Source organism: Vanacampus margaritifer, chromosome 5, assembly GCF_051991255.1.
Source record: "Vanacampus margaritifer isolate UIUO_Vmar chromosome 5, RoL_Vmar_1.0, whole genome shotgun sequence".
Lineage (NCBI taxonomy): Eukaryota > Metazoa > Chordata > Actinopteri > Syngnathiformes > Syngnathidae > Vanacampus > Vanacampus margaritifer.
In genome coordinates this window covers 4,282,834-4,298,836 of record NC_135436.1, presented here as the reverse complement: position 1 = coordinate 4,298,836, position 16,003 = coordinate 4,282,834, and the positions used below count along the sequence as shown (strand labels likewise).

The window sequence follows — 16,003 nt, the reverse complement described above, 5'->3', positions numbered from 1 at the left end:
TCTCTCTCTCTCTCAATATGCGGCTCACCCCAACCGACTACACTGTAAAAAAGAAAAAGTTGAGAAAACTTAAAAATATCAAGGCAACGTGATGCAAGAGATTTTTTTAGTTTTCTCAACTTTTGCTTACTGTTGTTGATCTCAAGAAACGCACAGCTCTACCCACCATATTACTTTCAAATGCAAGTAACTAGGACATGAAATATATTACATTTGGAAGTATCTTACCCAAAACTACACACAGTACATTCACTTTAATAGCTAATCCTGTTTCTTATTTTAGTTTGAATATACATTTCACTGATTGTTTGTTCTACATGTATTAGGGGCAGTATGTGTTACCAGTTTGAGTTAATGCTGCTGCCTCATGGTTACTAATTAAAGCTACCTGTTTCTAAGACGAAGGTTTGATGTAAACTGTCTACATTTACTTCATGTTGTCAAATACATTTGAGAAAAAGCCTACTACTGCAAATCTTAGAAATCAATATGTGCAAACCAATAATAAGAAGAATTCTCTCAGTTCTGCTGTAATGTTTTTCTGGAAATAATTCCAACTAAAAAAATGTTGTATTTAAATGGGTTTCTTTTGATACTACCCTTTCCATGATCACCCTCACCTTATCGTAGAACATTCTCACTCCTCCACACTACCATGTACAATGAAATAATTTGACACAATGAGGCACAGGGTACTTCCAAAAGTTGGCCTCAATGGCAGCAGTTTATTTACAAAACTAAAACAAAAAAAAAAGACAATTCAAGGCGCTCCACTCAGGAGGGAAAAAAGGCACGCGCTCAAGCGCTGCGGCTCAAGCGCTGCGGCTCAAGCGCTGCGGCTCAAGCGCTGCGGCTCAAGCGCTGCGGCTCAAGCGCTGCGGCTCAAGCACTTCCATGCACGGCGTGTGACACTTCAGCACTGGGAGGTGGCTGATGCAGTTTATTTATTAGGTGGATAATTGGAGACAGGGGGAAGCAATCAGGAACCAGGATTGAGCATGGCAAGAGGAAGAGCAAGTGACCTGGAGCGTTAGTGGTGGTTAGTTCTTTCAAAATAAAACCAGAAATGGATGGACCAAAATAAGAGCAACACAGGCCCGCTTACTGCGGCGTGACATAATGTTCCTTTTCCCATTACATTAAAACAAGTGTCAGAAATATCCTCATTTTATTTGTTCAGTGTTTTATAAATTTGCATCAGCCATTTGTATTGGATTAGTTTACCGTAAGTCATGTATTCATAAATTTTGTCTGAGCATCCACACAAATCTTCCCCCACTCAAATTCTGATTTTACCCAGTTCAAGTCTTGCATCCAGGCCCTCCTCCTATCAGATGAATTCTCAAAAGAGTGAAGCATCAGCATGTTATAGAACATTGATATAGCCCCCCTTTCTAAAATGAGAGGGGAGGTTTGGAGAGAGTATTATTCTGCTTCACTTAAAAAAAACAAAAAAAAAACTTCTAAGATGTAAATACTTCAATAAATATTTCCTGTCAATACCAAACTTAACTCTCAGCTGTTCAAAGGACATCATGATATGTCAGAGTTGGGCAAATACAAATCTCCAAAAGTCCCCAGCCACCTCGAGTGTCATAATTTAAACATTGCATCTGCTCTCCCAGATATAAATAGATGGTTGCTCCATATCGGACTAAACCGAGAAAAGTGTATATGGTTCCTTTAGATCCTTTTTTTTTTACATTACACCAAATTTTTATCATTTGCTTTACAATTGTTTTAATAACCTTCTATTTGAGTCTGATTATAAGTAATGGACAATAGGTAGTTTAAGGTCATGTGATTCCATCTCAACCTACTGAGTGGGGTTATGTGTCAAGAAATAGAACGTTATACAGTTGTGGTAGAGTTGTGTTGCTTGATAATACCAAGTCAAGTTGGGACATTTGAAGCCCCCACAATCAAATAGTAGGTACGATAAGAATAATCTGAGCCTTGGTTTTTTCGTTCCTCCATAAAATCAGAAAAAATCTCTTCTCAGATAAAAATTATGGAGGAGGCGGCAAGGGGACGTTTTGAAAAAAAAATAATCCTTGTGTAGAACATTCATTTTCAGTGCATTAATCCTTCAAATTATGAAAAAATGACAATGAGATCCATCTGTTAATTGACTTGACAATTTCAATTAACAAAGAGGGAATAGTTTGCTTCGGCTACTTGCTCCAGATTAGGCAAGATTTGGATCCGGGGCAAGTACTTGAACTTCTCCACTACATTAAATTATATCACTGTTGGAAGTAGATTCTTTAGTTCGCCTTCATTAAGTATCGATATGGAAGATTTACGAGAGGTGTGGACTCGAGTCATGTGACTTGGACTCAAGTCAGACTCGAGTCATGAATTTGACGACTTTAGACTCGACTTGACAAAATGTTCAAAGACTTGCAACTCGACTTGGACTTTAACAACAATGACTTGTGACTTCACTTGAAAACAAAAAGATTAAAATGTATGTTAACGATTAAGTCTCGGTGTGTGTGCGTGTGTATACGTGTGTGAGCTGTGCTGACACAGCACACGCCACCTACACTAAGATGACCAAATAATACATTGACACCAATGCAACTGCCTTGGTGGATTTTACTTTGAAGTTTGCCTGCATGGTGGCGTGAACACCATCTTGACTACTTCCCTTTGACATTTTGGCTTGCATTATTGACGTTTTTATTGAAATTATTGATATATTTTCTACCACCATTATCATAATGCCACCCCGAAAGTATATTAAATAGCTAATTTAGGATACGAAGAAACCGCAAGTTAATTACGCCATCATTGTGTGATATGGTAAAAGTTTCCGGCGTTTGTGGCTAGTAGCTAGCTGTTAGCAATGGCATCAGGTGCCTGGCTGGCATGTTGTGGCAACAGTAGTTTGACAGCTGTTGCTTGGCTCACTTGCTTTTCTTATTGTTTTCAATATTGTGGATTTAAGCTACTTTGTAATCCACGCTTCATGTTTAAACGAAGGGAATGTGCATTAAATTGAACTTAGATGTATTTTTCATTATAAAAAAATAAAAAAATAGAACTTTGCCTTCATTTATAACTATTTTATAAAACACTAGCTTTAAAAAACAAAACAAAAAACATTCAAAATGTCCAGTGTGTGGAGTGTTAGAAAAAATTAATTCTGAAATATATCGCAATATTATAGCGCTCAATTCTCGAATCGATTTGATATGCAGCCGAATCGATTAAAAAATATATTTTTTTAGGGGAATATTCAACAAAACGTCTTAAGCGTCTTAAGATTCAGACATAATATATATATATATATATATATATATATATGTATATATTAATGGGCAAAAGCATGTTATAATATATATTAAGACAAAGTTCTATTTATCTGATTTTATCCATCCATCCATCCATTTTCTTAAACGCTTATTCCTCACTAGGGGGTCGTGGGGGTGCTGGAGCCTATCCCAGCTGGCTTCGGACAATAGGCGGAGTACACCCTGAACTGGTTGCCAGCCAATCACAGGGCACGCAGAGACGAACAACCATTCACACTCACAATCACACCATCTGAGTACCCGGAGAAAACCCACACAGGCACGGGGAGAACATGCAAACTCCACCCAGGAAGACCGAAGCCTGGACTCGATCTCACGTCCTCTGTTCTGGGAGGCGGACGTGCTAGTCATCCACTGTGCCGCCCTGATTTAATTTGATTTATTTTTAAACTTTTTAACAATCAGATCAATTTTGTGATCCATTGCACCACTAGTTGTTTTTGGTACAAAAACTATGAGGTGGTCAACAAAAAAATTTATTGCAGTATGTCCAAGATTAGATCACTGACGGAGAGGCAACAACTTCAAACTTGCTAGCTGCGTAGTTTGTGAGACTGTAAACTCACTGGTAACACATTGCAAACATGGCAATCTGTTGCACCACTCTGGGTTTACTCCCTGAGTCCCTGACTCTTACTTTGATGGTCACCCGAAATAATAAAATCTACGATGTTGTTAAAAAGACTCAAAAGGACTTGAAACTTAAAATGTCAGACTTGTGAATCGCTTAAAACAATGTACTCACGTTACTTTTGATCAATCCCCCACTTTGTTTAGGGGCTTTAAAAACAAAAAGAAAAAATCTGAGAAAATGTTCACTGTGGGGGAAAAAAATGGCTAGTGGAAATTGTGTATGGCTAGTAACTTTAGAGAGTCAGCAGCCACGTTGTCTGGTTATCAAAAAAGTTAATTTAGAGTCCTGATTACAGGAGTCATACTTTTGCCTCCTTGTCCTAGATGTTTCAGCCGATTGACTTCAAACTTGGGCTGTATTATCTAAAGACCTGCGATGACCACTCTGGAAAAAAATATTGAGTTTTCAAATACTATATATGATGGAGGCGGTGCATCAAATATTGTGTTTCATATTTCCTTCGCCACAAAAGAAGAAATGCTTAAATACTAGGGGTTGGAATCTCTGGCATGAAGCTAATTCGATATGTATCTCGATACACGGGTTACGATTCGGCATTCGATACAAAAAACAATTTCTGTGAAGGCAGAACGGTTTGATACGATTCGGTTCAGTTTGGAAGAGATACGATTCGATTCGATATCCGTTTCGATATTTCAAATAATGCATATAGTTAAAACTAAGAGCTTGTGGTGCGGCAAGGCCAGCTGTTTTTTTTTTTTGTAAAATATCTGCTGCCCTAACACTGTGGTGAAAAAAACTTACCTCTCTCCTCACTCTCACTTTGAAGGCTTTTTGTGATGCAAGGTTGATAGTGTGTGCAAAGCACATGAGGTGAGGGCTCATCTCTGCTTCCTCTCCAGCTTACACCATGCTACTGGCATTAATTCACTGTCAGTAATTAGGGCTGGATGCTTATCAACAAGGTTCCAATCAGTGCATGCCTGTTTTAGAAGAGCACCTATTTTTTCCCAGTGCAAGATCCTTTGAACACCTTAGACTGCAATACACTTAAATTGCCTGTCTGAATTGATGTGGTGGGCTGTGATCGTTATATATGACTCCGTTGCACATGACGTCCAACCATCGGTTGTTAATGCCACTCGGTCTGCTATTGCCAGTTCTTCCACTTGGCTCTTCACTTGCGCATACAAAGCCGGTATACACATGTTGCTGAAATGCTTTCGGGATGGTAATGTATATCTCGGCTCTAAGGTATGCAGCAAATCCTGAAATCTATCACAGTCAAATGGGTTATTGCATTCGTGATTTCCTTAGCTCGTGTAAAATTTGTGGGCAAGTTTCCCGAAATAGCTCGGGATACTACCCGTTGCTTGTGGTGCATCGTTAGCATGCTGCTGTTTGTTCCTTGATTTTAGCTACCCATACTCGTCACGGTACTTCCTCGTGGCATGGCAGTCCAGATCAGTTGTTGAACCAGTGTACTTCAGCGCTGCTCGGCCCAAATTGCAAATGGCATAACTTTTATCAAGTTATCCGCCTCTTTTGTAAAATCCAAAAATGCTCCATACATTAGATTATTGTTTCCCTGATGCATTGAAAATCGATCTCTCTGAATCCGTAGTTAAATTGGCGCTCGCACAGGCAATACTCACATCCATATTGCTCACTGGCGTTTTCAGACACGTTGCTATTTTACAGATCTATTACTGAGCACGTGCGAGTCGCCTTCCTCTTCGTTGTCATCGTGTTCTTCTTCGTTGTCGCCGTCCCGTTCTTCGTTGTAACCGTCTTCTTCTCATGTCTTCTTCCTCAGCTTACACCCCCCCCCCTCCCCTGCACGACTCTCCATGGCAACCGATTCCTAGCATCGCGATAGCCGGTTCAGAGCACGACATTAGATGTATCTACTGGTTCCTGGCGGATTCTGGATCGATACAGTAGTGTGCTGTAGATACAGTCATGTTGCTCGTATTTATGAACCGATATCCGGTTAATTCTTTTTTTTGTCCCACCCCTATTAAATACTCTTCTGCACAAGCTCCAAAAAATCCCCAAATTGCTATGTATATTATAGACTTTACGCCGATCTGATCGGCTTGATTGTGATCAGCCGATAATTGGCATTTTATGCATGATCGGTGATCACCTGTATTGTTATAATTTGCCCGATCCAATGATGTCATTGATCAGATCCGCGTAATAGGACATTAAGCAAAAATGTCTTAGTTATTCTGTGCTATTGTATATGTGAGCCTGAAAGCGAAACTATTTTTAGCGTCCTTGTGTGCCGTGAGAGCGGATACAGAAAAGCCTTGCGCTGGGAGGCGGAATTTCCGCCTTCGCGTCCTCGACCATTCAATCACAAAGTAATAGCCTTTGTGTATTTTTTTTACTGCTAAAAAGTCTGAAAACCATTTAATTCATGTCAAATAAAAAAAACCTATGTGTGTTATTTATTTAATGTTAACGTCTCTTTAAATCTGTCATCAATCAGCATAAGTAATGTTAACTTCCAGACACGCACATCAGTCAATCACAAGTAAATATACAGGTTGAAACTAACTATAGTTGTCCATCTTCTGATTGAATTGGGGATTATCGTGCCAACCCACTACGACCCCTCCCCGCAAACTCGCTGATTGACTCCAATAATCCAGAATGCGTTAAAGACATTTATTTCCTAAAAAAACAGTAAGTAAACAACTTATTTAAATATACATATTTGCCATTTTATGATCAGATCGGTGGTCGGAAATCGTTTTCTTTTTTTCAACTTACAAAATTACAGAAATTTTAATGTTGCCAGGTTTAAGTTTCTGGTTTTGGGATAAACAGGTTTAAAGTTTTGGTCCTTGCATCGTTCAAATGTCCATAGCATAGTCCATAGTACCTTAGGAAAAAGATATTTACCGCAACGGTTCAGGAACTGCTAAAAGGTCACTGGAAAGTCAATTCCAATCGCAGGTAAGGACATCATTCGAGATTTGCAACCTTTAACTTTTTGACTGCCAGACGTTTTCAGAAACGGGTTGTCGCCAGTGCCAGCCGATTTAAGCATTTTGACTGATCTTTCAAGGTCCACAGAAACTGTTGTGTTTGGACTATGGAAACACACATACTACCAAATGAAAGATTGAACTCTCATCTTTCATCAGAAAAAAAAGTTTGTTTCTACCTTATTCCGTTCTTCAGTAATCAACAATAGAAAATGGTCAGTTTCACCGAAATGCTCTGTTTTGAAACAAAAAACGGAGAAAAAGAGCTTTTTGTGAAACAATGTTATTTCATGCACTCTAGTGAATTGTACACTTATTTTTGTCCATGAATGATGCCACAAACACCTAAACAGTGCTTTACTTCTGTAAAACGCTTTCACCAACAATGAAAAAGTGTTTTTAGTTTGCAAAATATGTTTATTTCCATTCAACAGTGTAACAATTTGACAAAACAATTTCGCTAACTATTTACAAATGTATGCAACTGTGGTACTACTTACAATTATGTGGATGTTTCAAATACAGTTTTTCTTTTTGTAACGCTCTCCTGCGTGCAAGGAGAGGGAGCAGGATTCGCACAACAGATTACTTTCACTTTCATTGTCCGTTTCGTGTGCAGACGTTACACTTTCTTGACGGCCTTTTTTTCCGGGGAATAAATAGCAAGTAGCAGACTGTACCCACTCCTCCGATGAATATGCATTGGACTCGGGCACTCTTCGTCGTCCGATTGAACATCCGCCTGAGCGTGCTCGCTTGTGCTCCGCGTTTTCCGGTGTCAGCATCGCTAGCCCGTGAACCTTTATGACGTCGTCATAGCCGCCGCGTCAACGCTTCCAACTTCGCCGTCAACCTCGGAGTCACCATCATCATCATCGATGATGATCATCGTCGTCATCAATGTGCTCATTAGCGTTGAAAATTCCCAACTGTGAGCTGCTTGCAACATTGTCCGCTTCCTCCTCCATCTAGCTCCGCCTAACGTATTCTACTGCCGCGTCAATGCTTCCAACCACGGAGTCACCATCATCATCATCATCATTGATGATGATCATCGTCGTCATCAATGTGCTCTTTATCGTTGGTCGATGCTTTTCGTCTTTGAAAAAAACGTCTCTAGCGTGAGCTGCTTGCAACCGCCATTATGGCTTCTTCAGCCATTGTCCCCACAACACTCTAGCCCCGCCTCACGTCTTCTGCTGACGCCCACCCGATCTTGTCAAAAGAGAGTCATCGCTGCCCTCTAGGGGCCAAAGTCATTAGGCTCACTAGACCTGCTTGAAACTTTCAGGACAGCTCCGCAAGCCTTCCCTGCACCCGTTTCAATTAAATTTTTTTTTTAAATGAGTGGACGTCTTTTAACGTCTTTGGCGCTCCTCCATAGGTTTTTGCAGAACGTCATTTAACGTCTTTGGCAGTAAAATAGTTAAAAGTTGTCAGAAGTCTCAACAAACTAAATCAGCCTCAACTTTGAAGATCACATTGAGCTTACAATTAATCTTCTGAGGCATCATCAGCCAAAGTTTGGTTGTTTTATTGTTGTTCCTTGTGATGTTTTCAATTTAAAATGAGGTCATATTACCGCAGTGTGAAATTTGATTTAATAATTTGGTGTAAATGAAAAGATTATTTGCCATTTTGTGTGGCCTATGACAAGAAAGTTTATCGATGTAATGGCTGTTATGTTTCAAATGAATTTGGTCACATAAAGGAAAGGAAAATGTTCAACACAGTGCACCCCTCCCCCGCCCCCGATGAAATACATAAGGAAAATAATACTATACATACTATACAGCCTTCTGTACAGCAATTTCAATTGCATGTGGAAGCTGAGAGGTATTCTCTAGTTAATTTACTGCACTCATGATTAACATTTATGTTAGTTCCTTATTATTTTCATCAGTGTTTGGCTTTTGCACTAATCATCCTTGTTTTCTTTGTCTTTTCCATGTGGTGGTTTTCTTGTGTTGATCCAGGTGAGTGCTTTATGCTATTTGTTTCTTATCACTGAAACACTGTTCTGACCATTGGTCCCTCCTCTGCACTTACTCATCTGCATTACTGTCAGACAACCAAAACAGTCCCACATGGGCCTCATATTGGATCTACAATCCTTATTCAAGTGTATGACACAATATCTGAGAACAAATTATTATTTTTTGACTTTTTAGTAACCTCTTGTATGTGCCCTGGCCTGGACTACACCACTACCCTATGTGCTTATTTTGGGTTGATTGCTCAAAGCACTACTCAAATTGTGTTTCTCAATGTGTCTGTATGTAGGTTGGTAGGGTGGTCATCAAAGTGGGATATAGTAGAAGATTACATTAAAGAGTAATAGAGTTGTTGGTTAAGTGGATGTAAAGTCAACACAAATATGCTCACATCAAATGTAGTCCCACTTTCATTTTCACCCAAATGTGTGTGTGAGGGCAGGAAATCATAGGTGTTTTGTGTTTGGAGGCGGCTTAGCTGCTGAATAGCCTCTTGTGTAGAAATGAGCATGTGAACCTTCCTGGCATGGGAGAAGAAGGATGGAATTAAGATGGCAAAAGTTATAAAGATGTTACTACTACCACACTGGCATTTTGTTTGCCTTGCAGAGATTCTCAGTTCATTCACAGAGATGCCATGTGTCATGCTATGTGTTATTTCTCAAATGCTTTTGGTCTCATGAAGAAAATGAAAATGTTATGATGGTTCAACACAGTTTTTTTCTTTTTCATTCTCGACTCGCTGTCAGTGACAGAGCAGAGTGATAGCCTGTCAATCTGCTCTGCGGGGGGATCTGCGTAGCGCTGCGTCGCCCGAATTTGGCCCTTGCTCGTGTGACTTTCGCCATTGCTTAATTCACTTCGCCGTCCAGTACTCATTTAACAATGCACTTGGACAGTTGGAAAGTCGGGAGAGTGGCCCAACATTTGGAGCTCTAGCTCCATTTAGTTTTGTGTTGAGGTATAGCGTTGTGTGTATAATTCGTCAAGTCGTGCCCTAGCCGTGTGTTGCTGCACCGTCTCAAGTCCACCCTTCTGCTTAAGTGTACCCTTTTCTCCAACTCCCCGATCACTCCATGTGCACTACCCTCTCAACTAACATCAAAATCTTGGCTTGAGGAAGCAGCTAACCAGGAATGAACATTATTTAATAGGCAATGGTTTTGAGATATTGCACATGCATATACATTTTTTTTAATATGACAACGTATGCATTTTGTGACCACTGTTGATTTGTTGTTGTGTTTGAATTTAAGTAAAGGCAATATAACAAAAAGCTCACTGCTCTTTTGCTTTTCTAAAAGTAGCTTGCGGTGCAAAAAAGTTTGGAGACCCCTGGTTTAGTTTGTGAATGTAGTCATTTGAATTAAAAATTTAAATTGATTCATTAAAAAAGAGATCCCGGAATTGAAGATTATTTCTGTCTGGATTATAATCCACGGTGTCTGGATTAATGACGACAATCGCTTCTGCTCCAAGGTGTTGGATATGCTGTTGTTATGATGTGCGTCATTCTGTTTACTTTTGGGCTGAATGGTCACATTATGGTGGTTCGACTTTTTTTGGTTGCTATGTCAATTTATGTAAATTATTTATTAATTGACGTGAGAGGCGTGGAACTCCGGATTATTTTGAGGCAGGTTTCCTAGCCGCACTGCTAGCTAAAGTCGGCTAAAAACACGTTGGCTAAAGATGCTCTTGTTCTAATAATTGCTTACTTTCATACACATGGATCTATTACATCATTGAGGTCATTTACACCCCATTATCCCATTACACCCGGAAGTGGGGCTCAAAGGCGAGCATCTGGTGGCCGGGCCTATACCCATGAGGCCTGGCCGGGCACAGCCCGAAAAGGCAACGTGGGTCCCCCTTCCCATGGGCTCACCACCGGTGGAAGGGGCCAAAGGGGTCGGGTGCGCAGTGAGTTGGGTGGCAGCCAAAGGCGGGGGCCTTGGCGGTCCGACCACCGGCTACTGAAGCTAGCTCTGGGGACATGGAATGTCACCTCTCTGACAGGGAAGGAGCTCAAGATGGTGTGCGACAGAAGTTCCGACTAGATATAGTCGGACTCGCCTCCACACACGGCTTGGGTTCTGGTACCAATCTTCTCAAGAGGGGCTGGACCCTCTTCCACTCTGGAGTTGCACTTGGTGAGAGGCGCAGAGCAGGTGTGGGCAAACTCATTGCCCACCGGCTAGGCGCCTGTACGTTGGGGTTTACCCCGGTGAATGAGAGGGTAGCCTCCCTCCGCCTTCGGGTGGGGGGGACGGGTCCTGACTGTTGCTTGGTCACGAGCTGTGGGTCGTGACCGAAAGAACAAGATCCCGGATACAAGCGGCCGAAATGAGTATCCTCCGCAGGGTAGCCGGGCTCTCCCTTAGAGATAGGGTGAGAAGCTCGGTCATTCGGGAGGGACTCACCGTCGAGTCGCTACTCCTCCACGTTGAGAGGAACCAGTTGAGGTGGCTCGGGCATCTCGTTTGGATGCCTCCTGCACGCCTCCCTGGGGAGGTGTTCCGGGCATGTCCTACCGGCGGGAGGCCCCGGAAACGACCCAGGACACGCTGGAGAGAGCTGGCCTGGGAACGCCTTGGGATCCCGTCGGAGGAGCTGGGTGAAGTGGCTGGGGAGAGGGAAGTCTGGGCTTCCCTGCTAAAGCTGCTGCCCCCGCGACCCGACCCCGGATAAGCGGAATTGAAGACGGAATGGAACAAAAGATCTATTACAATTTTTATTTTGGTGTCGCTAGGAAATGAATATAGAGACCTCAAGGAGGCTATTTGTGGAAAAATAAAATGTTGCTGACATGTTTGCTGGAGCGGTTCACAAACACACACACATGCACACATACACAAATCAGATTAATCACATCTTAGAATTTTGATTAATCACGATTAATCGCTTATTTAAAAAGGCTTTTTATCAGCATTTTTTGCCTGCCAAAGTTAAAGAGCACCTTTTATGTGTTAATTCTTTTGACATTTAATGTTATGCTATGTTATGTTTTGATCTATGGACTATATGCCACGGAGGAGGAGGGACTTCCGACTTCCGGGTTTTCACCCATCAACTTTGTTTCCGTTTACGACGTATGGGCCGCATCCCAGTACTTGCGCTTCTGCCTTTGTGCCCCTCGGTTGCGCGTTCCCGTGGATGTGTGCGAGGCTGTTAGAGTGTAGTGTCTGTCTCAGTGTCCGAAGCATTTCAGATAGCCGACACGCCCTCCAGCCGATGAACGGGAGCGTGCGGTTGGTGGGCGCAGGGGTGGGGGTGCGGCTAGCAGTGGCTGGAAACTGATGTGTAAAACCCGGAAGTCGGAAGTATGTGGCATTTACCCTATTGCACACTCTCATTTTTCACTCCATAACTCTTTTTCTAATCAGTTAATTACTTGCATAATTCAAAATGGGGAAAAAATCACCCAGATAGTTTGACATGAACAAATATTCTGAATCCTCTCCCCCTCTCTCTGCGACCCTGCCGCTGCCTCCTGCCCTTCCTGTCGTCTCCTTCCCCCGCCCCCTCCCCCTCCCCTGTCCGCCCTCCTCCCCCTCCCCTGGGCCGGGGGTTCCATCCGTGGCCCGGGTCTCGGCGCTCCGGGGGCCGGGAGGGTGGGCGGAATTGGTGTTGTGCCCACCCCGCTCCAGTGGGCCTCCGGGCACTTCGGGTGGGCCCCAGTATCCGGGGGGCGAGCCCCTCCGGGCTGGTCCCAAATGCCCGCCGGGGTCCTGTGGGGTGGGTGGGGGTTTGGTGGGCGAGTGCGCCTCCCGCCCCCGCCCGATTGGGGGGGGCCCAGCTGGTCGCTCCTCTTAACTCACTGCACTAGTTTTGCACAATACATTTTAGACATAGAGGGCACATAACACACTTTGGGGGGGAGTGGGGTAGGGTGGAGACACCGTCTCCCCTCCAATTTTAATGCACCACACAACTGGGGGGGGGGTCATCGGTTGGGGCAGGCCGCAGTATGGAGCAGTGCTGCGGTCCCCTGTCCGTGTGCACACCTGGGGGCGGTTGGGGCTGGGTTGGGGTGGATGGCGGGGGTGGATGGGGGGCGGGGGGGGGGTCGTGGGGGTTGTGGGCCGGTGGGGTGCCTGGTGGGCCTGCAGTGCCCCGTCCTGCTGCGTTTGGTTGGGGGCGCGGGCCGCGTTGGGGTGGGGGGCGCTCCTGCTCCTGGGTTTGCTCTCCGGCCGGTGGCCCCTGCGGGGCCCGGGGGTCGTCCTTTGGCGCTGCCACGGCCTGGGGGGCCCTGAGGTGTTGCGCTTGCTCTGTCCTGGCGGGGGTCGACGGCTCCCTTCTTTGGTGGAGGTTTTCGTGCATGCCGGGTCCGCCACACCGGCATCTATCGGGACTCAGACACAATCTGTTTCTCCCTCGGGTCGTTGAGTCGGTGGAGGCTGGTGTCTGTGGATCTCACTCTGCTTCGTCTGTCCTTTCTGCCTTTCCTCGGTTTCTCCTTTGGGCCCTTGAGGTCTTCCTGATTTGTTGGAATTTAGATGTCTCTGGGGTTGGTGAGGGACTCTAGTTAGTGGCCCGGTGAGTGGTGTCTGGTCGGTGCTGGGCTTCGCTTTTCTTTCTTTTCTTTGGTCCCTCTTCGGGTCTCCTGGCGGCCCCGCGACTCTGGCTGGATTTTGAAGTGTTCGGTTTAGGTGAACGGTATGGGATTTTTTTTTTTACACGCACGCACGCACGCACGCACACACGCACACACACACACGCACAAACACACATCCACATACAAAAAAAAAAGGGAGAACAATGATGAAGACATGTCAAATGATCAATACTGAGCTCTCCCCAAAAAAATATATATATATTCTGAATGTCATATGCAAACATTTATTAAATGCTTTACTTTAATGCATGTAGTTATGTTTATTGCTCAAACACAACCTGTGCTACCTTTAATGTAATCATCCGCTGTCAGCTAAAGGATCATATGCAGTCAAAATGAATAGTGTGATTAATCAGCGTTAATACATGATTAAAGGTGCATTGCCCTGACTGTTTTACTCTGACTGCACCTATCAGCTTTTATCTTCCCTTTATAGTAGAGTGTGTGGACCCTGCACACTCCACAGTTTTTTGGGGGTGTCAACTGTTAACTGTGGCTGTCGCTTTAAGATCACGTGTATATATATATATATATATACATATATAAGGGATGGGCGAGTACTGATAAAAGGTATCGGTATCATTTCATGGTGTCGGTACTCACTACGGATATCGATACTGGTATCGGCCTGTGCTCTTGGTTTCCTGTGTGTATCCTTATGAGGTAACACTTGTTCATTTCATTACATCCGACAGCGCCATTTCATCTTGCATTACTGAGAATAAGAAACTACGCTTGTTGTGAGTAATAGCACCTAAATCTGTGGTTCAATGTGTGTTATATATAGAGATGGGAAGTAACGAAGTACAAGTACTTCGTACAAATACTTCGTTACTGTACTTGAGTAGTTTTTTCCTGTAGTTTGTAACTCACAGAGTATTTATTTTTTAGAATACTTTTTACTTTTATCCGTAACATTTTAAAAACAGTATCTGTACTTTTTACTTGTTACATTTTCAAAACAGAGGATCATTACTCGTTACTATTGTTTTATGTGCACAACAACGATTAAAAAGAGGAGCGCAAAAACTCCTGTCAATGTTCCTGGTTCGGCCAATCAATGATGCCTACCTGCTAGTGTAATTTCTTCAGCTTCAAATAGAAACCTTGTGGAAACCTTCCGCAGCTCCGCATCCAATACACACCCCACTGCAGCTGGTGTAAATTGACACACAGACTCAAATGCTTGCGGCGTTCGTACAGATGCAGTTCCGCATCTTTTACACATTCAGTGTGAATTGGGCGTTATTGTGAAAACATAAAAAGAGGTGACTGATATGACTAAATTCTTCTTTCTTGGTTGCACATTTTAATAACCCAGAATCACAGAAGAATAATGCTGGCATTTGGCCGAAACCTTCATAAGCAGCAATTTGGCTTTTTTTTTTTAAATTTATTTCAAAACTCTACAGTTTTGTTCAGTCCATATGCGTAGGAAATTTTTATGAATTATTGACCAATCTAAAGTGTTTAAAAGGGCTTGCTTTCTCTGATGATGCAACGTTAATAATGGTTGAACAAACAAGCCGTTTCCTGAAAAGTGACGATTTTGGCCTGACGCCAGCGATATGTTGTATAAGATTGTAGTTCTGTCATAATCAGAATTGCATCTCTTTCATGTGTTAACACCTAAAATAATGAACTCAGCACCTCTCAACATCACATTTCTTAATGGAGTCCTCAATGTCTTTGTCCTGAACCATCCATTGCCATTAATTATTCACAGGGAAAAAGGAAAACCATTTCAGTGTGTAACACTGATCTAGCATACTCAACCAACCTATGCAGTGTAAGTAATAAAATACCCTTCACTCTGACAACACAATAAAAGACATGGCGACAGAAGAGCTGGTTAAAAATGTAAGCAGACGGAAGCTACCCAAAAGACAACAAAGGAAGAGGGAGCAATGGCCAGGGAGTTAGAAAATATAGCAACAACATCTTAGTGTCTGGGTTAATCAGCAAAACATGCCAATAGCAGCTGGTATATCACCGTACACACCCGGTCCATTGAGGGCACCTGTCTAAGAAGAGCCTGAGTTGATGTGATGTGTCCATGTAGCGTGTTGCTAATTAGGATTAGCACCCATTGCATTAAAGACACATAAGATATTTCAGTTCATTTGGACTACACTGTCTAGACTCAAACTCTCACATTGTTGGTTCTCAACCCCTCTAGAACAAATCAAAAATCTACCGATATTGTAGCTATTTATCTGAAGTTATTTTTAGGCAACCAAAATATCAAGTGATCATGTTCTTTTGAACTTTCACTCCATCCTAAAAAGTTGAAATCTGCAGTCAAAATCTTTTCTGTTAACTTATAGAATTCTAGCCAACTCGCTGGTGTAAAGCAAATAGCATGAAGTAACATTTTTCATTTTATATTTTTGTAGGGGGGCTTTCCTCAGGTATTAGATCTATGAACTGGTAATGCTGTATTGAATATTTTATTGACTGTCTGCTTGCCCCTTGCT

At 42.8% G+C, this 16,003-nt stretch overlaps 1 protein-coding gene across 3 annotated transcripts in view; it reads left to right on the top strand.

Moving 5' to 3' along the window:
* bcas3 (BCAS3 microtubule associated cell migration factor) overlaps positions 1 to 16,003 on the top strand; it is a 403,272-nt gene that overhangs the window by 264,345 nt on the left and 122,924 nt on the right. Inside the window, exon 23 of one of the 3 annotated variants that reach the window (XM_077565854.1) lies at positions 9,658 to 9,763. The exons of 1 other annotated variant lie outside the window; for it this stretch is intronic. In XM_077565854.1, coding sequence (XP_077421980.1) covers positions 9,658 to 9,710 — 53 coding nt within the window. In that variant the 3' untranslated portion in view covers positions 9,711 to 9,763. Of the gene's footprint in view, positions 1 to 8,890; positions 9,133 to 9,657; positions 9,764 to 16,003 lie in introns of those variants that run through there. One more of the 3 variants, XM_077565855.1, reaches the window with a different exon arrangement.